The 22,970-nt window shown below is 45.1% G+C and overlaps 1 protein-coding gene across 4 annotated transcripts in view; it reads right to left on the reverse strand.

Moving 5' to 3' along the window:
* Window positions 1-22,970, reverse strand: part of LOC144781481 (phospholipid-transporting ATPase IC-like) — a 1,874,327-nt gene that overhangs the window by 481,109 nt on the left and 1,370,248 nt on the right. For all 4 annotated transcript variants that reach the window (XM_078660356.1, XM_078660353.1, XM_078660355.1 and 1 more), the window contains one exon: window positions 15,777-15,941. In XM_078660356.1, coding sequence (XP_078516482.1) covers window positions 15,777-15,941 — 165 coding nt within the window. The remainder of the gene's footprint in view (window positions 1-15,776; window positions 15,942-22,970) is intronic.

Below are 22,970 nucleotides of genomic sequence, written 5' to 3' on the forward strand. Positions count from 1 at the left end.
TGTCGGTATATTTCTCTACTTGGTTTGTCCTCGTCTTTTCTCTGTCGTTTCGTAGCCTCTCTGCGCCACATACCGAGACTGTCGAGCATAATTGGCGTTGTCTTATTATTTCGAAGGGCTATTTCTAACGTTTCTATTTTATCAAGGTCAAAGGATCCTGTCAGTGGCCACTGTTTGTCTTGACTCTCTTCGGTATACCTGTGCCACAATTTATTATAGGCTATGGTGACTAATCCATAGTTTATGAACATGTCCTTATTAGAGGTGCCTTCTAGTGGAGCTATATGGTCCACCTCTAATACGCGGTCCGGGCTAAACAGGCTATTTATCAGTGGGGAGAAGACAGACATGACGGCTCGTAACGAGGGACTAAAAAGTCAGCACTGCCTATCTTATCACTAGGTGCAAAGACCATACAGAATATTTCTATTCGACGTTGTTTGCAGGCAGTGAATACCTCATGGATCAAAAAAAATGATAATAAAAACCAAACGACCAATAAATAACAATGGGGAGAATGAGTAGGTCCGCAAAGATCTGCGTTACCTACCCTTTTCACTATCTGCAAAAAGGGTGGTCTCTTCCCTGTTTGCAGACAGGGAATCTCCAGGAAACAATAGTTTTGCGAACAACAGTTCAGTTTCAAGTAATTATTGCGTGGGGGAGAAAAAATAAGCACGGTTGCTGCCCTACCTATCCTCCACTGCTTGCAAAGAGAGAGAGCCCGTTGTTTCTCCGTTTGCAGACAGTGAATCTCCAAACAAATAAAAAAAGAGCAATACTAGTATTTTTAAACAAACAAGCAATCAAGCAATTTTTCGCAACTTGTCGTGGTAACACGACCTTACCCGGACCGTATGGACAGTTTCTTGTCTTCCGAATCCAGCGCCCGATCGTCCTCTTTTTCTCGTATTTCTCACGGCACTCCTGATGGTTCCCAGTCAGGACCGTAGATCACTCGAGAGAGGTCTGTTCGGAACTAGTGAAGTTCGGATGATCGGCTGCCAGACGAGGGTCTATTGGGCAAGAGCTCTCCCGATCGTTGCAGTCGTTCACTCTGTCGTCGGGACCTCTCCCACTGGATCCACGAGTCGCTGATGGGCCCCACGCTTGGGACGCCAATTGTAAAAACCTGGGTCGGGTCGGGGACAATCGATATTTGCCCGGCGGTATGGCCTCTGTGACCCTCTAGTTATTTAATCAAATGAAGAGGCAGGCGCTGGAGACTGGAAAGCAGGAAACAAGGATTTTTATTCTCTCCGGAGGAGAACACAACGAAACGGACAGAAGGTATCGTTCTGAGGTGCTCTAACTTACGTTTGAGGCCTGGCCCCTTATATACAGTGTTTGTGGTTTTTATTATAGTTTACATACATGTGACAAAGCTTTGATATACGGAAAGACATTCCCGGAATCCCCCTTTGGGGCCCGTTCCCACACACATTTACAGTTGAAATCCCCACCCTAGTCATAACAGGTGATGAGTATCACGCAGCTGGATATTCCGCTGATTCACGGAATGTGGGGGGTTTGATCGGGTCTCATGGAGTGGGGGCTTTGATCAACCCGGGGATCCTTTGATGGGGGACGCTTTCTATTGTACGGGGAGGGGCAAGGAATGGTATCGGCAGAGCTGGGTGTCGGCCTGGGAACGGGGAAGACAAAACGGGCACACGGGGAAAAGGGGGTTTGCATCTAAGGGCCGGAGATCATGAAAGGGAAGCAGGGAGGTGTCGCGCTGGGAACAGGATGGGGGCCTGGGGCAGAGCAGCGTCGAAGAGGGGTTTATGACTCAAGGCAGGTGCAAGCAGGGGGGGGGGTGGTCAGCGTGCAGGCTTAGTGAAGGCGAAGGGCTATGTCAGGGGCCAGCGGCATGCAAAAGGGTTCGCTCTGATCGGGGCGTCTTAAAAATGGCGGGCGCGCACGACAAAAGTGTGGCATCAGGGGAAGAGGCAAGATGGCGCAGATAGTGTTCACCAGAACGTACTAATTTTCAACAACCCGAATGCTATACTCATCCCAGTCAATGTAAGGAAGAGTGTAAATTACAAACTTATAAATAATGGAGTATCATCAAGAGGTGGTACAGTCATATTTGTGGTAGAGGCCCATGAATATCGGCAGACAGAGGTATTCTATTCCTGGATAGATTTTCCAGCAGCACATGCTGTGACACGTGAGTTCCACTACTACAAAGTAGCGGAATCTCCAACGGAATACGCCCCTTTCAAGGACGTTGAAATTCCACTAACATACCAAGAGCATAAGCTCTGGTTTAATGGCGCCCTAAAACATCAAAATCACATTACCAGGCTCGGTCCACTAGGTAGACCAAGAGCCACATGGCCGGTTCTAACCGGCTACACCCCACATCCTGACATTGAAAAAAATGTCAGACCGAGAACTCTTAGCTCAGCTAAAACAACTAATTAAAATACATAGACAATTGGCCCAATATGTCATGCGGACTTAAACAGTCCAACCAGCGATAAAAATTCCACAGCACACCCCTCATCAGGGGAACACAAATAAAATTACACCACAGACTATACAATCAGTCATTGTCAAATTACCCACAAAACGGGAACTAATTCCGTTCTGGTTAGCTCAAAAAATTACTCAGATAGAGGCAGTATTTCCTGATACTACACCTAATGAGAAACACAGAATTCTGACTATCTGCCTTCCAATGGGGATCGCACCACATGTGGAAGACTGTGACACTTGGGGCACAGTTTTTGCTTCAATATACACAAAAACACACGGTGTTCCGTCTATGGCGGTGATACCAGACGTACTAAGACAGATTAAAAATGAATACGGCCCAGAGCCTGCTTTAAATCTAGGTATGAAATTACTGAAAGACTTTAAACAAGTCTCGGCTATACTATTAGCCAACATAAAAGGGGAAGCAGCATCTGTGGCGATCTGCCAAAAATTGAAAGAAACAGATATAGCAGAACAACCTTTTGAACTTGCCAGAATAATTGAAAAATCCTATGAAGAATTAGGTAGAGATAGTTTGGGTGGAAAACCACTAAAACCCCAACTAACTGAAAATCCTGAAAAACATTTATTAAAAATAATCTCATTACTTCGAAAAAGAAGTGGGAGGGTAACAAACAAACCACTCCCAGAGAAAAACAGTTCCAGTCCAGAGGAAAGTCACCCAATCGGAGAAATAGATCTCCAGAATGGGGGGCAGGTCTCCACAACGGGAGCCCTCTGAGAAAAGATACAACCTTAGAGATAGGGATTAATTAAGAAAACCTGACAGATATCAAGATATTGATACACTTCCCTCGCGATCTTTTCAGACTTCCTCACAGAAATATTCCCGATTTATGCCCTTATGTGGTTATAACAAATCATATCCTTATAAAGGCATAAGAATCATATCCATATTTAGTCATAGCCAATGCAGTCCAAATACGGCAAGGCTACTCCCATAGACTCCTAGAAAGTACAACGCGTTCTTTAAACAAACCAAGCCTCCAGCAGCCCGGGAATTCCCCCTGCTTTTGTTTTGATTTGTCGAAAAACTCCTGGAGTCCTGAAAGAACTGTAAGTTCTTAGTGACGTGAGGGGAGAGGGGTTGGCCTAACGGCTAAGGCGCTCGACCTCGGACCTGGGGATCTGGGTTCGAGTCTCGGTAACGACGCCAAAAACCCCCTGTGATTCTGGGCAAATCACTTAATCTCCCCGTGCCTAAAAAAATGAAAGTGTGTCCTCATGTAACGTAACTGGTGCTATGTAAAGCGCTCTGATAACTGATTCGGTTCGGTTCTAGTTTGCGCTATATAAAACTCTGCAAAAAAAAAATATGTCCAACCTTACGTCAAACTCGGCACATTCCAGGTATAAATATACCAGCAGCTGCCCTAACAAGCAAATGGGGGTGGGGTCGCACACTACTCACACACCGGCGGTGTCGCCCCTAAGGACGCTGGTCAATGTAGTAAAGTGTTCGCGATGCATCATCTTTCGATCTTCTGCTATCTTCGCTGTCTTCGCCATCCCTGGACATGTGTTTCGGGGTATTACCCCTCATCAGCAGGGATAGGCCGTGTACTGGGGTTGCCGATGGCTGCCAATATCTGCCAGGTATAGTACCACTCAGGCGCGTAGGTGCGGGATCCCAGGCTCGTCAGCCCGCTGCTCAAGGGAGCTTTAAAGTTACAAATGGGGGTGGGGTCGCACACTACTCACACACCGGCGGTGTCGCCCCTAAGGACTCTGGTCAATGTAGTAAAGTGTTCGCGATGCATCATCTTTCGATCTTCTGCTATCTTCGCTGTCTTCGCCATTCCTGGACACGTGTTTTGGGGTATTACCCCTCATTAGCAGGGATAGGCCGTGTACTGGGGTTGCCGATGGCTGCCAATATCTGCCAGGTATAGTACCACTCAGGCGCGTAGGTGCGGGATCCCAGGCTCGTCAGCCCGCTGCTCAAGGGAGCTTTAAAGTTACAAATGGGGGTAGGGTCGCACACTACTCACACACCGGCGGTGTCGCCCCTAAGGACTCTGGTCAATGTAGTAAAGTGTTCGCGATGCATCATCTTTCGATCTTCTGCTATCTTCGCTGTCTTCGCCATCCCTGGACATGTGTTTCGGGGTATAACCCCTCATCAGCAGGGATAGGCCGTGTACTGGGGTTGCCGATGGCTGCCAATATCTGCCAGGTATAGTACCACTCAGGCGCGTAGGTGCGGGATCCCAGGCTCGTCAGCCCGCTGCTCAAGGGAGCTTTAAAGTTACAAATGGGGGTGGGGTCGCACACTACTCACACACCGGCGGTGTCGCCCCTAAGGACTCTGGTCAATGTAGTAAAGTGTTTGCGATGCGTCATCTTTCGATCTTCTGCTATCTTCGGTGTCTTCGCCATCCCTGGCCTCGTGTTTCGGGGTATTACCCCTCATCAGCAGGGATAGGCCGTGTACTGGGGTTGCCGATGGCTGCCAATATCTGCCAGGTATAGTACCACTCAGGCGCGTAGGTGCGGGATCCCAGGCTCGTCAGCCCGCTGCTCAAGGGAGCTTTAAAGTTACAAATGGGGGTGGGGTCGCACACTACTCACACACCGGCGGTGTCGCCCCTAAGGACTCTGGTCAATGTAGTAAAGTGTTCGCGATGCATCATCTTTCGATCTTCTGCTATCTTCGCTGTCTTCGCCATCCCTGGACACGTGTTTCGGGGTATTACCCCTCATCAGCAGGGATTTGTAACTTTAAAGCTCCCTTGAGCAGCGGGCTGACGAGCCTGGGATCCCGCACCTACGTGCCTTAGTGGTACTATACCTGGCAGATATTGGCAGCCATCGGCAACCCCAGTACACGGCCTATCCCTGCTGATGAGGGGTAATACCCCGAAACACGTGTCCAGGGATGGCGAAGACGGCGAAGATAGCAGAAAATCGAAAGATGATGCATCGCAAACACTTTACTACATTGACCAGAGTCCTTAGGGGCGACACCGCCGGTGTGTGAGTAGTGTGCGACCCCACCCCCATTTGTAACTTTAAAGCTCCCTTGAGCAGCGGGCTGACGAGCCTGTGATCCCGCACCTACGCGCCTGAGTGGTACTATACCTGGCAGATATTGGCAGCCATCGGCAACCCCAGTACACGGCCTATCCCTGCTGATGAGGGGTAATACCCCGAAACACGTGTCCAGGGATGGCGAAGACAGCGAAGATAGCAGAAGATCGAAAGATGATGCATCGCGATCACTTTACTACATTGACCAGAGTCCTTAGGGGCGACACCGCCGGTGTGTGAGTAGTGTGCGACCCCACCCCCATTTGTAACTTTAAAGCTCCCTTGAGCAGCGGGCTGACGAGCCTGGGATCCCGCACCTACGCGCCTGAGTGGTACTATACCTGGCAGATATTGGCAGCCATCGGCAACCCCAGTACACGGCCTATCCCTGCTGATGAGGGGTAATACCCCGAAACACGTGTCCAGGGATGGCGAAGACAGCGAAGATAGCAGAAGATCGAAAGATGATGCATCGCGAACACTTTACTACATTGACCAGAGTCCTTAGGGGCGACACCGCCGGTGTGTGAGTAGTGTGCGACCCCACCCCCATTTGTAACTTTAAAGCTCCCTTGAGCAGCGGGCTGACGAGCCTGGGATCCCGCACCTACGCGCCTGAGTGGTACTATACCTGGCAGATATTGGCAGCCATCGGCAACCCCAGTACACGGCCTATCCCTGCTGATGAGGGGTAATACCCCGAAACACGTGTCCAGGGATGGCGAAGACAGCGAAGATAGCAGAAGATCGAAAGATGATGCATCGCAAACACTTTACTACATTGACCAGAGTCCTTAGGGGCGACACCGCCGGTGTGTGAGTAGTGTGCGACCCCACCCCCATTTGTAACTTTAAAGCTCCCTTGAGCAGCGGGCTGACGAGCCTGGGATCCCGCACCTACGCGCCTGAGTGGTACTATACCTGGCAGATATTGGCAGCCATCGGCAACCCCAGTACACGGCCTATCCCTGCTGATGAGGGGTAATACCCCGAAACACGTGTCCAGGGATGGCAAAGACAGCGAAGATAGCAGAAGATCGAAAGATGATGCATCGCAAACACTTTACTACATTGACCAGAGTCCTTAGGGGTGACACCGCCGGTGTGTGAGTAGTTTGCGACCGCACCCCCATTTGTAACTTTAAAGCTCCCTTGAGCAGCGGGCTGACGAGCCTGGGATCCCGCACCTACGCGCCTGAGTGGTACTATACCTGGCAGATATTCGCAGCCATCGGCAACCCCAGTACACGGCCTATCCCTGCTGATGGTGGGTAATACCCCGAAACACGTGTCCAGGGATGGCGAAGACAGCGAAGATAGCAGAAGATCGAAAGATGATGCATCGCGAACACTTTACCACATTGACTAGAGTCCTTAGGGGCGACACCGCCGGTGTGTGAGTAATGCGCGACCCCACCCCCATTTGTGCCCTAACAAGCACACGGTGGTTTGGAGCAGATCGGCTATCTACTTACCCGAAGCCCAGCTGTAACGAGAGCCGAAGGACGCCGACCCTTCCATTGACGCACTGAGAGAGACGCTGTCTTTTCTGCTGACGAGAAATCCAGCCCCAGTGTTTCCAGTCACCCTTGCGGGTTTCTGGGAGATCGATTCCTGAGAACGAGATACAAGACCTCCTTCATTCTATAACCAAGGTACGGAGCTGATTAGATCCTTAGAGAATTCTTGATTCAGATTCTTGGCAAAAACTAACTTAACTTAAACTGCAGCTCACTTACTCCTTCCCACGTACTAGGCTTAGGTTAGGTACACCGGGGTAGGCGTATCCTAGAAGCACCAGTTGAGTACGTTTAATCAATGATTTTATGTATGTATATATTTTATCTATTTTAAACACGGTATGGCTTAGAAACTGTACCATGCTTTTAACGTATTATTTCATAATACTCCTTTTACTGTACGCACTTTACTTTATGACAAGTATTGCAATTGTGGCAACTCACTTCTCTTGCATGAGAAAGAAGACTGTTCAATAAATAAAGACTTTTATTGAAAATGCCGTCTCTCTATTTCTCTGCGCTTCTGGTGAAACTAAGCATGCACGATTGACTGAGTGAAATAGTTATCTATTGTTTCCGCGACTCTGGAGATATACTCCTTATTCTGGAGGTAGCAATGTTGTCATGTTAATGCGGTTGTCAGAAGCTAATCCCTTCTTGTCTATTCAGGGAAGTTAACACCTCCTTGTTTACTCGAGAAAGTTTCTAGTGACCTCTGAGCTAGCTGGCATTCACAATTAAGTCTAACATATTCAATAGAGACCTAGTCGACCTCAGTCCTACGTCTAAACTATCGTTTATGTTATTCCAATGCGCAGAGCCTATTGGGAATATAGGAACTACACTACAAGAGCCTCCTCATCACTTCTTAAGTTCCGCAAGAAACTGAAGACCTAGCCTTTTGATTAATCTCTCCTGGGAGACAGCCAACTACCCACCTGCGATGCACCGGGATACCCTCACAGGTGATTAGCACTATACAAACTGACATAACATAGCAGGAATAAAGTAGGTTGAATGTCAAGTGACTTTTCATAAAATGCTTGTAGGTTTATATCTAAATTCCAGGGACAGCTATATACCCTGACACGCCTATATATAAGCCTCGAACTTCAGAATATAAGTGAGGGCAAAATCCTCCCATCCAAGGAACCCACAACATAGGGGTGGGGAGTCTGTTGTCTCCATAGGATTTTGGAGAGAACCTGAGTGATGTAGGGCAAGTGTCGTTACTGGGCCATAAGTTCACCACATCACTACATTAGTGTACATGTGCAGAGAGGATATTGTTATCCCTTCTATATCATACAAAGTCCACCTCCTACCCTGGAGTAGACCATGGCTGGTTGTTTTCTGGAAGCAGGTAGGGCGGTTAAGTCAGTATTTGGATTGTGTTGAAAGATGTAGAGTGTGCAGTCACTGGCAGCAGGCATAAAAAGAAGCTTAGGGTAAAGTAACGGGAGAGATGAGGAAGTAATAAAGAAGTGTACAGAGAAAGACAGGATTGAAAGGCATAATGGGAGATGTAGGGGAGCCAGTCTGGGTCTAGTGTGTCTAGGCAAGATGCCATTATGTGAAGGTAATGTTTGGGGGTAGTGGGATGGGATTAGTCATTGATATTAGAGATGTTGATTGTAGGATAGTGGACAGCTAAGTCAAATGTTGTGAGAAGTGTGAGGTAGGCTTAATTTCAACAAAGCCACCTTTTTCCACCAAACAGCAAGTACAGGCTTTACATATGCTCACCCTACTAACATGCAGTTTACTTTAACATATTTTTTCTTTGAGTGAGTTGTGGCCTCAATTATTCTTCTGACTGGGAAAGAGAATCATGGAACTATTTAACTATTTTCCCACATTTATCCTTGTGTATTATATTTGTAGCTTTCACATAATGTCCAAGTAGGCAGGACGCAGCTCCAGAACACTAATAAAATATACTGTAACTACCAATCTCACATACATATCACACTTTTTTTTATGTATCTTTGACAACAGATTGATGAGTTTAAAATGTACATATTAACATTGGCAGTGTTTCTTCCTCAAGCAATTTCTTCAGTTGTTAATTTGTGTATCCTCACTGCCAAACACATATATTTAATGGCATGAGGTTGGCAATAGAGATATTTATACTTGCATTTATACCTGCATAGCTGTGCAGTATGTGTGTACTCTGCAAAATGTATTATTGCCAACATTCCTAGATGCGGTACAAAAGGGGGTTGTGATGGACGGAGCATCTGAACCAATCAAACACTCACACCCAGTCAAGAGATCTGGGTTTAATCCATCACCGTTCTTAAGCCCACTCTGCCATCCCAGTTCAGACATGGCCGTATGCAAAGAAGTCTGACCCTGTGCCTCATGGGAACAGTCCAGCCCGAACTGCCAAGCCATGCCTTCCCTGGACCGGAAACAAGCTTCCGAGGACCGGTTTCTGGCATTACAGCCATCTTCAGCCAGGCTTGCTTGAATCCAGTGGCAAAGTGAGCAAGGAACTCACGTCTGACCATACCCTGCCAACTTATGGCGAACAAAGCGGTACAAAAGGGGGTGGTGATGGACGGAGCATCTGAACCAATCAAACACTCACAACCAGTCAAGAGATCTGGGTTAAATCCATCACCGTTCTTTAGCCCACTGTGCCACCCCAGTTCAGACAGGGCCGTATGCAAATCAGTCTGACCCTGTGCCTCATGGGAACAGTCCAGCCCGAACTGCCAAGCCATGCCTTCCCTGGACCGGAAACAAGCTTCCTAGGACCGGTTTCTGGCAATACAGCCGTCTTCAGCCAGGCTTGCTTGAATCCAGTGGCAAAGTGAGCAAGGGACTCACGTCTGAGCATACCCTGCTAATTGATGGCGAACAAAGCGGTACAAAAGGGGGTGGTGATGGACGGAGGATCTGAACCAATCAAACACTCACACCCAGTCAAAAGATCTGGGTTTAATCCATCACCGTTCTTTAGCCCACTCTGCCACCCAGTTCAGAAATGGCTGCATGCAAATCAGTCGGACCCTGTGCCTCATGGGAACAGTCCAGCCCGAACTGCCAAGCCATGCCTTCCCTGGACCGGAAACAAGCTTCCTAGGACCGGTTTCTGGCATTACAGCCGTCTTCAGCCAGGCTTGCTTGAATCCAGTGGCAAAGTGAGCAAGGGACTCACGTCTGAGCATACCCTGCCAACTTATGGCAAACAACCCGGTACAAAAGGGGGTGGTGATAGACGGAGCATCTGAACCAATCAAACACTCACACCCAGTCAAGAGATCTGGGTTTAATCCATCACTGTTCTTTAGCCCACTCTGCCACCCCAGTTCAGACATGGCCGTATGCAAATCAGTCTGACCCTGTGCCTCATGGGAACAGTCCAGCCCGAACTGCCAAGCCATGTCTTTCCTGGACCGGAAACAAGCTTCCTAGGACCGGTTTCTGGCATTACAGCCGTCTTCAGCCAGGCTTGCTTGAATCCAGTGGAAAAGTGAGCAAGGGACTCACGTCTGAGCATACCCTGCCAACTTATGGCGAACAAAGCAGTACAAAAGGGGGTGGTGATGTACGGAGCATCTGAACCAATCAAACACTCACACCCAGTCAAGAGATCTGGCCATGTCTGAACTGGGGTGGCAGAGTGGGCTAAAGAACGGTGATGGATTAAACCCAGATCTTTTGACTGGGTGTGAGTGTTTGATTGGTTCAGATCCTCCATCCATCACCACCACTTTTTGTACCGCTTTGTTCGCCATAGGTTGGCAGGGTATGCTCAGACGTGAGTCCCTTGCTCACTTTGCCACTGGATTCAAAGTAGCCTGGCTGAGGACGGCTGAAATGGCGGAAACCGGTCCTAGGAAGATTGTTTCCGGTCCAGGGAAGGCATGGCTTGACAGTTCGGGCTGGATTGTTTCCATGAGGCACAGGGTCAGACTGATTTGCATATGGCCATGTCTGAACAGGGGTGGCAGAGTGGGCTAAAGAACGGTGATGGATTAAACCCCGATCTTTTGACTGGGTGTGAGTGTTTGATTGGTTCAGATCCTCCGTCCATCACTACCCCCTTTTGTACCGCTTTGTTCACCATAAATTGGTAGGGTATGCTCAGACATGAGTCCATTGCTCACTTTGCCACTGGATTCAAGCAAGCCCGGCTGAAGACGGCTGAAATGCCAGAAACCGGTCCTAGGAAGCTTGTTTCCGGTTAAGGGAAGGCATGGCTTGGCAGTTCGGGCTGGACTGTTCCCATGAGGCACAGGGTCAGACTGATTTTCATATGGCCATGTCTGAACTGGGGTGGCAGAGTGGGCTAAAGAACGGTGATGGATTAAACCCCGATCTTTTGACTGGGTGTGAGTGTTTGATTGGTTCAGATCCTCCGTCCATGACCACCCCCTTTTGTACCGCTTTGTTCGCCGTAAGTTGGCAGGGTATGCTCAGACATGAGTCTCTTGCTCACTTTGCAACTGGATTCAAGCAAGCCTGGCTGAAGACAGGTGAAATGCTAGAAACCGGTCCTAGGAAGCTTGTTTCCCGTCCAGGGAAGGCATGGCTGGGCAGTTCGGGCTGGACTGTTCCCATGAGGCACAGGGTCAGACTGATTTGCATATGGCCATGTCTGAACTGGGGTGGCTGAGTGGGCTAAAGAACGGTGATGGATTAAACCCAGATCTTTTGACTGGGTGTGAGTGTTTGATTGGTTCAGATCCTCCGTCCATCACCACCCCCTTTTGTACCGCTTTGTTCGCCATCAGTTGGCAGGGTATGCTCAGATGTGAGTCTCTTGCTCACTTTGCCACTGGGTTCAAGCAAGCCTGGCTGAAGATGGCTGAAATGCCAGAAACCGGTCCTAGGAAGCTTGTTTCCGGTCCAGGGAAGGCATGGCTCGGCAGTTCGGGCTAGACTGTTCCCATGAGGCACAGGGTCTGACTGATTTCCATATGGCCATGTCTGAACTGGGGTGGCAGAGTGGGCTAAAGAACGGTGACGGATTAAACCGAGATCTTTTGACTGGGTGTGAGTGTTTGATTGGTTCAGATCCTCCGTCCATCACCACCCCCTTTTTTACCACTTTGTTCGCCATAAGTTGGCAGGGTATGCTCAGACGTGAGTCCCTTGCTCACTTTGCCACTGGATTCAAGCAAGCCTGGCTGAAGACGACTGAAATCCCAGAAACCGGTCCTAGGAAGCTTGTTTCCGGTCCAGGGAAGGCATGGCATGGCAGTTCGGGCTGGACTGTTCCCATGAGGCACAGGGTCAGATTGATTGCATATGGCCATGTCTGAACTGGGTTGGCAGAGTGGGCTAAAGAATGGTGATGGATTAAACCCAGATCTTTTGACTGGGTGTGAGTATTTGATTGGTTCAGATCCTCCGTCCATCACCACCCCCTTTTGTACAACATTCCTAGATGAATGAATGAATGAATGAAGAAAGTCTTTTACCGCGCAACTTAGCCCAAGGGCATCAAGGCGCCAAGCAGGTCGTTCGATCTGTAATCCAATGAAGCATACTAATTACAGGTATGCTTCAGAGAAGAGCCAGGTTTTTAATGCCTTGCGAAACAGAGCAAGCGATGATTGCCCTACAAAATTGGAGGGGAGCGAGTTCCATAACCTGGGTACAACCGAGGAAAAAGCTCGGCCTCCCCATCTCACTCTTACAAACCTGGGAACCTCAAGGAGATTTTTATTAGAAAAACAAAGAGCTCGACTAGGGGAGTAGGAGTGAACAAGATGGGCACAATAAATTACCATGGACTTGTGTGTGCTGTATTTGGACATGCTTTTGTGCAGTGTGTGACTTTTCTTTGGGCCCAGTCACGTTCCACAGAACTACAAAAGAAAGGCCCACAGACTGGGCCTTTCCAGCTAGTCCATTTGGCATTGTCCAGTCACACAGACTAAAAATAAAAGGCCAAGTGATAATTTGGAGCAATGTCTGTGCAGGTGGATAATCCAGTAAAGGCATCTGACTCAACTTCACATGCATTTGCCTTGAACATGAGGAAGCAGAATGTCCTCGTGGATGCAGTGAGGAGTTTAAAACTACATTGTGTGACTAAAGTTTTTAAGACACTTGAGCTTCTACCTAGATCTAGCTTTTCCCAAGAAAAGAATATTGTCTTCTTACAAAGTTCATTAATGAGAGACATCCAGGTAATTACTAAGATTTAGAAAGTTGCCCTAGAGGCAGCGATGGCTGTTAATGCTATTCTATTTAATGTATCATTCTATGTCCTCATTGTGTTTGGGTGAGGATAGAGCTTATGACTATAGGCTGAAGCAAGGCTATAAGTCCTAGAGCCATCTGCAGAAACTGGAGTTTAAGGAAGGTTGTGGTTTTGTGTTCATGTAAAGCCTAGGGTTTCCTTTTACACGGTCTTGCGCTGAGACTTTCATGCATCAAGTTCACTTCACTTCTTCCGTTTTGCCCTCTGCAAGATCCTAGCCACCAAATCAGGTATTCTACCATAAAGAACCAACAGGAAATAGTCATTACCAAAATCCATAACCACTCTGTCCTCACAGATGATTATTTAGAGATCACAGGCAAGGTTGTATGTCCTTATTTTGAGATTGACAACATCGGCCATCAGTATTCGCCTATCTGTCAGATCACCTTCCACAACTTCATAGGCCAAGTGCAAGTTTACTTTTCTTAACTTCACCAGGACATACTTTGGGAGGTAAGCATAAGTGACATTAAGAACAGTCATTATATGCTCACCTTGCAATCTTAAAGGAGTGGATGGTATATTATTGTGATGCAATCTATCACACAAGGCATACTGACCCCCACAATCGGCAAGCTTCAGGTGGGTTTCGGAGGGAGTAGTAGAAGTAGGTCACAAATTAGCTGTACACTACCTTGCCATAGATGGATGATTTTAGCATTGACTTATGAACTTATTGTAGACTGGATGATGTCACAAATGGTTATTAATATTTTGATGACTATACTTGTGATGTCCTCCATTTCATAACTAAATAAGTCTGCATGGTTAATGGTGAAATCATGCATTTATAGCCAGGCAGACTTAGGTCTAGTTTTTGGACAGCTGTGATGCCTTAACAGCCAATAAACGGTGGAGGCCTATTGATGCTTCCATAGATGATCGCCACCTGGAGGTACACTGAAATGCATTGGGACAAGTAGGAGGAAGATAATTTTCTCATCTAAAAGGCCTAATGTGTTATATGATGTTTAGCTCTAGAGAACATATCTTCAGAAGGATAAGACACGATTAAAACAATTTCAAGGATGGAGCATGGAAATGGTTAATATTTTAAACCAAGAGTCCTGGGATGAGAAGATGAGGAATCTCAATAATTGTGCAGTGCATGACATAGCAAATGTGAAAGAGATTTTCACCATTCTAAAGGTAATAAGTGCTGTTCAAGAACAACATTTTCCAGGGGTCAGAGATTCAAAGACGTAACGGTTACTACAGTACTGGAAGAAAAAAAGACCGCTTTACAGAACTTTTTAACATAACATATAGATTGACTTCAAAATCGGACAGGCCATTGTGGAAAGCAGAATTCCATATCCAAGCTAAGATTGTCACACTAGCTTTTCTCTGATTCCTTTGGTTCCTTGTCCCTTAACACATACAGAACAGATGGTGGGATTATGTGGAAGGGGTATCTGAACCTTTATGTCTTTAGAGTTTGGTCCCTGTGATTTTCTTATCTGCGCTTGGCACAGGAAATCCCCATGGGCAATTTTTTCCTAGTACAGTACCTACATGTTAATGATATTTTTTTTTACTGCAGGACAGTTTCACCTAGTAACTGATAGAGATAATTTGTCAATTCTATTATGAAGTAGGTTTTCATTGTAGATCCTACATTTTTCTCAAGGCAATGTGTCTAACACAGTATTTTCACAGGGCTTGGAGGAAGGAGTCTATGAAAAGATACTGCAAGAAGTAAATAAGTTGTGTTTAAGGTGTGTTGTAATGCTTCAAGATCATTCTTCTTTAGTCACACACTACACCCCTTGCGGTTTTCCTTCTCTTGTTTCTTTCGGGGTTCTGTCTTTTTTCTCTACTTTTGACTGTTGATGATTTGAGCTTTTCCTTGGCTGCATTGATTTTTTTTTAGCATATTTGTGTGTTGGAAAGCTTTGTTTTAAGGTTTGCTTATATTTGCCTCTCCTGAGGTGCTCTGTTCTTCATCTTCTTCTCAAAGATTTGAGAACACTTTCATTTTTGGCACATTATTCTGGATCCACTTACATAATACCTAGCCTATGGGGTTTTGGCCCAGCGGCTCACAGAGAAGGCTGTCCTTATGATCCCTCCAAGTACCATCAGCAGAAGGCAATAGTCGATTCATGGCCGTTGCTTTTGAGAAGCTGGTATAGTCTGCAATCATGTGATTATTTTAATAAGATTAAAGCTTCGCAAAACCGGCCCTGAAATCTGACCAGACTATTTCAAATGAAGCAGTCAAAAGCATTCAGAAAATACAATAAACATCCTGCTTCACAAATGCAAATCCTACTTTCAGCAGGTTCCATTCAGAATCAATATCCATCCTTAGAGGATCCATAAGCAAGTATGTATAACACTACCTCATGCAAATAGACTGATGATTAGCAACCCAACTTCCCAATGAAATTTGTTGACTAAACCTGGTTTACAATTTTATATCACGAAAGTACACTACACCATTGCAGTTGACCATACTTCCCACTCAAGGGGGATCCTGCATTTACCTCTAGATCTGTTTCAATCTCTTCATAAGTAGCGTGGAGCTTTTTCGCACGGTTCTCCAGTGTCACACACGCCTCCGTGTGCTTTTCGCTCCACATAATGTACTCGGACTCTTCCACGTGTTTGCAAGCTACACACAAGGTTCTTAGTGTCTCACTGGCAAATGTCTGCAGAGAGAAAAATGTTGGGTAAAAAAACTATATAAAACATTTGCTGCTTTGCAAGAATAACCAGGAGTATTCATGAATATGTGTGCAAATCTAGGATTTCAATACACAGTCCTGATTTCCTACACTTACTCAGGCAAACTGTCCCAAAAGCGTTGGAAACACCCATTGTCACAATTACCTATCTTTTTTGCTTTTTCTTTAAAAAATACGTTTTATTGTTGAGAAATCCTTTTCACGCACACCCTAGAAATAGTTGAGTTTTGTTCTTTCTTCCACTCAATTTTCACACTTACCTGTGACATTCTGGATAAAAAAGTAAGTTGGGCATGTAAACATTTGGAAAGATTTTGAATTAATACAAAGTGATGCCTTTGAGGGTGGTTACCACTTTCCTATGGTTACACTCTGCTCCTCTCTTGAGGGCACCTATTCCTTCAGCCTAAATGTACAACAATTCAGCATTCTTGACATTTCCCACCATCGTAAGTATACATTTGTGTTGGTAATATTCTCAAATTTGCTCCCACAAATCCAGGATTAGCCTATGAAAATGTAATTTCTGACAACAATAAGCTTTGCAAATGAGGCCTTTAGCAAAGGGAAGCCAGATTGAGAAATGTTCACCTACTGACCATTTATCGTGAACCTAAAAATATGAAAAGAGAGCTTCAAACAATAAGAAGCTTACGAGAAACATCCTGAACCCAATCAAAAAATGTCAGGTGAGAAATGTAAGACTATTGGGAAACCGATCAGAGATTTTCAGGATAAAACCCGAGTAGGATGACTCCCGAACTGGAATCATGTAGATGGAAAGATGAAGGTGAAAAACAGAACAAGAAGAAAGAAATGAGGAAGAAGGGAAAAATAGAAGGGAATGACGAGGATATTAAATATAATATTATTTGTAGTACAAATCTAATGCTATAATTACTTCAGCTCCTGATGAAAGAAATAAAGCTAATAATAATAATACTAGCAACATTAATAATAGCAGTGCTAATATCCATAGCCATAAAATTAAGGTCCGTATTATGAGTCTGGCAGAGCAGAATCCCAGGGTGATCCGGTGTTCCTTCACCTTAGCAGCTGGTAAAATCTCATGAGGCAGCCAAATCTTATTGCTCAGTTTCCCATTGCTTTTTTCTACAGGTAGGGAGGAACATTCATTGTCCACCTGCCAGAACTACATTGTTTCTTCCCTCCCCTAATCTTCCAACTATTTTAAAACATATCCGTGTATTATGCAGTGCGCTAATAACATCTGCAAGTATATTTTAAGTAAGAATACACCATCGTACTCGTTCTAAGTTACGGAAACTCTATACACAAATTGTGGACTGGTTTGTAACCTCCAAGAGTGGTGTTTAATGTACCTGCACTGCTCAGCCTTAAAACTAGAGACCTCTGGGTTGACAGAGCTGACTGTTCCACACTGCCATCAACAAGATGAAGGGACCCAGGGCCAACTTCCAAGCAGGCGAAGGACAAAGGGCTTAACTAGGGATGCCATACGCCTCTCTCATTAGGAAGAGAACTAATGTGACACACATGACACTAATTATATTACGGCTACAACTCAAATGCCCCCCAAATACAGAACACCAACACAACCACCAAAATTGAAATATTTAAATGATGTTCAACCTCAAGATTATCTGAAGTTCTATCTATCTGAGCAAGAACTACTCATTCGAAGAACCTATTTACCTAACACAAGACATCACCAGAGAGGGGTACATTCTCCAACCACTCAGACATACACAAGAAATCAAATAACATAGGAAGCCACACACCTACCTCATTATGCGGGGTACAAGCACATCACGCATGAGATGTAAAGAACTGACAGCCACACTTTTTTAATTTTTGAGAATTATCGGGGCAAATTAGCAGCGAATATTGTTTCAATAAGGTCTTACTGATGAATAAATAAGCCGACCGGAGCATAACTAGTAACAGTTTTTTTTCTGTGAGAATGATTCTTGGGAATCATGCACTTTTTTAATAATCTCTGGAACTAGAATAGCATTTGGTTAAAAAAAGCTAATTTATGTAGTTTCTGGTGTGTTTGAAGTGTAAAGAGTGTGGCACCAGGGAGACAGGAAATCAATCTATTTCAAGCTCACCTGCTTCAGATTCAAGGAATTCCCATGGGAATCATACGATGAGGCAGAAAAAGAAGGAGATGGCAGCTTTAAAGATGGGGCAAGCGCATGTAAAGCAGGCAATTGTTTCTTCTGCAGACAGTTATGGAGAATGGAGAGATTCCACTAAATGATTCCAATCTGGAATTTGTACAACCAAAGTCTAGATTTGCTTTGGTAGCAGACCATGACAGAAATAATAACAACACATTGGTGGTTTTACTTAATATATTTTAAATGACCTCAGAAGAGGTATTGTGCTACTACAGGTAGGCGTCCTCTTCAGACATAATTTGGACCCATTCTAAAGGTTTAAAGTAATCATAAAGTAATGACACAAAAACATTTAACCACTCAAATGCTTCAGGCTAACCCCATCCCTTCTCCACCCAAGTCCCTTTTTTGGATGTCTGGGGTAGTTTGAACTTAAGCCCTCATACCTGTTTTCCCACAAAAGGTATCTAGGCCAAATGTGTGTCATTTGTCCCCACAAGTAAGGGATTTTAAAGATAGCCAGGGACTGTAGATTCTCTTGGAAGGAACCAAGAAAGTATAAAAAATATAGCAAAATATATGGGGGTTTTAATTAGAAAAAAGCGCCGTACAAGAAAGTATGTGCTTTTTATCAAAGGATGATATTAACTAAATGGTTGCTGTGCTACCATCACCCTCTTCCCAGCTTGCAGGAACTGGCAGAGTTGTAAAAAATATAATTATTTACTAACGTTTTTAACAGTTATTTCTATTTTTGTAGTTTCTACCTACTTGTAGTTTGTGGTGGAACAGCCATGAACCATGGATGAATCCAGAAAGATATCCATTTCTTAAAAGCTGACAAAATTCTCAATTCAGCAAGGGGTCATTTGTGTAGATCGCTCATGGCTGTTCCCCAGAAACTAATTGCTGCAATAAAAATAATGTAAGAAAATATAAGAACAAAATGAAATAAGGTACAATGTTTTCATCTGTAACTATTTTACCCCCATGACTGATTTACAAAAGTAATATACCATTATGTCCACCAGATTCTCCTGGTTGCATGCATCTATATGATTGTTGATTGTTCCAAAGCCATCCACAAAGCTAGAGATTGTAATAGTTTTTTATTGTATACTGACCTTCCATCAATTATACTAAAAATATCTAATACATGTAAATTGGGTATGAAGGAACCTGTGCATTTCCTAAATGTGCCCATGGTAATGAGGTTGTGAATAGTGAATAATTCTGAATGTGGGATTATCATCATATCGCGCTTTTCAGATGAAATTCTGCAAATGTGTTCTTTCTTACATTTTAGTTTACATTTAGGATGAAAAATGGAGATAACAAATATTGTACTTTCTGTACTTTCACATCTCTCCTGATAATAACGGTACCACACTGTGTGGGTGAGCCTACTGCCTGCAGTAGGAAAGCCCCTAAAATACAACATGATTTTTCTTTTGAAATTCACTCATTCTGGCAATGAGGGCTACTGCAGAATTTGTGTCCGGTGGGGGCCTGAGGAAACCTACCAACCCAGACATTTTTAATGATTAGATTCTCAAGATAATGTAGGGTGGTGTGACTTGTGTGGATACCACTATGTTTTATCACACTGAAAGTCCTGCAAGCATCAAACATTGGCTAGAATCATGGATTTTCCTAATATTTCTGTGAGGAAAGGTTTTGACATCTGCAGGAAGTCATACAATTCCTACTACCCAACATTCCCACATGTCTTCAGTTAGAAACAGTGTCCTCTTTTATTGGCAGCAAACAAAACAGCTCAAAAGGTGGATCACACAGAGTTAAAGAGTTATTAAAGAAGTCTTCACATGGTTGCAGTTTTGGTCCATTTCCATAATGTGCGTTAGGTTCATTTACAGATGGGAAGCAGTGTTTGAACCAGGAGAAGTGTGGGAACGCATGGAGGTCAGAGTTTGGCCATTTGCTAGAAGTACCCAAGTTTTCTGTCACATAAATATAAGAAAATGGTATTTTTTTCACAAGCATAGTTTGGACTTATGGGTTAGCAGAGCGATGTAAGCCACTCTTTTTACCCCCTTCCCCCTTGGAGGCCCACATACTTTCTGTTAGCAAAGGTGGGGTCTTCCATCCTAAGATGTTCATGCACCCACTATTTTTCCAAGCCTTGTCTAGTGAGCTTTCACCCCATCTTGGGTTGGTGGATTGGAGTATTTTCCAGCTAAATGTCCTTCCCATGGGGTCAGAAAGCTTACCATCAGGGAAAAAGTTAAGAAACAGAATGGAATGGAAGGCTCTGCCCTGCACTTCCAACCCCCAAGCACCAGTCAGTCTTCTGACACCACCTCTCTGCCAGCCCATAAGACAAAACTGCACCAAATTAAATTCATATTTCCTTTTGCTTGCCTTGGGGATGGCTGTAATATTCAGGTTCTAGGCCAGAGGAGGGCAGAAGGTATGTTGGGGATTTAGAGGTCGGATGTGGGCCCATACCTGGACAGGCCAGCATCCACCCAATTTCTTGTATATAAATAAAAACATCCCTGTAATCTAATAGGGTTTCTTCCACTCCTGGGAAGACAGATTGGTAATAAATCTATAGTCTGCCCCGGTCTGCCCCATATGGGAGGCAGAAAGACTGCTGGGGATTTTTAGGGTGGAGTTTCAGCCTGGTGCTTAGATAGACTGGTCCCCACCCTATTTTCTATATAGATATAAACATGCCTGGGCCCACTGGGCTTTGTACCAACACCTTTGGAGGGGAAGAATTTCCCCATACCTGCAGTGGCCATTTCCCCCTTAGAAGGCAACTCATGTGGCTCTCCTGTGGTGATCCCCAAGCAGGGAACCGAAAGGCAAAGGCATTGTCAGAAACCGTGGTGATCGGTGCTCATGAACCAAGACATTCCCCTGAGCACACAACACAGGGATCTTAATTTTACTTTCTTAACTCATGATGTCAGTGTGACATCTTTTTATTATTATTCAAGAAAAAAATCCTTGGCTGCTGAGAAAGCTCTTTCCTCGCAGCCCAAGCTGCAGATTTACAAATAGAGGCATGCATGTCTTCCACACCACCTGTAAGTGGATCAAAGGTTACTCACTGGAAGATGAATACCGTGATACCAATTACCATAGTTTATACATTAAACTATAAATTACATTTGAAATGACAACCCAACAGTCATGTTCAAACCAGGTAAAGATTCTGCATAAATTATCCAACAATGCAGTTCTCCTGGTTTTGTTTGACTTAAGAACTGACTCAGAGGCCGTTAAATCGGTATGAAAAGAAGGCGATTGTAGAGTTTGTGAATCTGGAAAAAGATTGTTGCCTACGGGGTACTTACTTAGTTGTAATCACAAGAATTCTACTGGGAAGAAATTGGTATGCTAACTAAAGATTAAGGGCATTATTTAGACAAGGGCAGTAAAGCACATAAACTAGAAATTGATATTCCATCTACATTCTTCTATTCTCTGTTTTCGTGGTTGTGAAGCCTCTATTGGCTCAGTGTGAAATCCATTATGATGAACCGACACTGATGAAAATTGTGTCAAAGGGCCTGCACAAATTAGGTGGCCCCGCAAATGTCATTTTCATCAGTGTCCTCTCTGTCCGAGTCCACCATTCAAACCGTGGAGGTTTCAGGCAGAAAAACTCTAAGAATGTCTGCTCAGACTGCCAGTATTTTGGAGGGGTCCGTTATGTTAATAATTTCTATTCTTTTTTTTTGTCAAAGATGTTTTTCTTAGAAATTTGTGTGCATACATTCCATAGGCATGAATAACCAATGATATCATCATGTGATCCCATGCAGGGGATGAGAAGGCACTAAGAAAGATGGTAAATCAGCTGAGTGCAGCAGTCGCAAGAAATCAGCTCTGTTGTCGAACCAGAAGGCCACATAGAAGGTACAGCTGCTGAACCGACAGAGCACTTCCATATTTCTGAATCAGGTAATAATATGTCCATTCCACAATATTACTAGACACTCTGGCAGATCAGCTGCAAACGCCTCCTAAGACCATGACAGTACCTGCTCCAGAGAGTGCCTCCAGAGTGCTATAGAGGAATGAATCTAGCTCAATAGGGCGTGTCCCAACATGGGACACCCGTTTATATGAAAGAAACAATAAGACCACCAAAAACAAAACCCCCCCTTTAGCCTCCCCCCACCCTACCCGTGGCGGCGGCACTAAATAAATTGCCAGGAGACTGGATGTTTTTTAGGACAGTAGCAAAATTGAAAAAGATGGAGGGCTCTGATGGAAGGGGGACAAACTGCGGAAGGAAGGCCCAGAGAGAGGAAGGAAACCAGGGGACCCCATTGGAATTCAAAGTTCTTATTGTCGTCTCTGATTATGTCAGCCATACGTTCCAGGTTAAGCAATCTCCAAAGCTGAGAATGCCAAAGGGAAATCGCCGGGGCCTCCCTTCTCTTCCATGCGGTCGCCAGGGTGATCTTAGCCGCGCCCAAGCAGAGCCACATAATCATTTTATCAGCTCGGGTCTGGTGTTCCAGTGCGGGGTCACAAACTCCCAAAAGGATCCCTGCAATAGTAGTGGGGATAGGATACCCTAGCATGTCTTTTATTTGGGCTAGAATTTCTTCCCAAAAAGGGCGAATAGTTGGGCAGTCCCACCAAATGTGGCGGAAGTCACCCAGCAGCCCACAACCCCTTTAACATCTGTCCGTGGAGGTAGGAAAAATCTGTTGGAGTTTGGAGGGGTGTAAATACCAGTCCAGCATAGTCTTAAGATGGGCTTCCCTGAGGTCAGTGGAGTAGTTGAGGCGGGAGATGTTGGTCCAGAGGTGCGACCATTCCTCTTCGGAGATCGGACGCTGGACCAGGTCTTCCCACATGGCCATATATCTAGGGCATGGAGCAAGCGCAGTTTTCAACA

This window comes from Lissotriton helveticus, chromosome 9 (assembly GCF_964261635.1).
Source record: "Lissotriton helveticus chromosome 9, aLisHel1.1, whole genome shotgun sequence".
In the NCBI taxonomy this organism is placed as follows: Eukaryota; Metazoa; Chordata; class Amphibia; order Caudata; family Salamandridae; genus Lissotriton; species Lissotriton helveticus.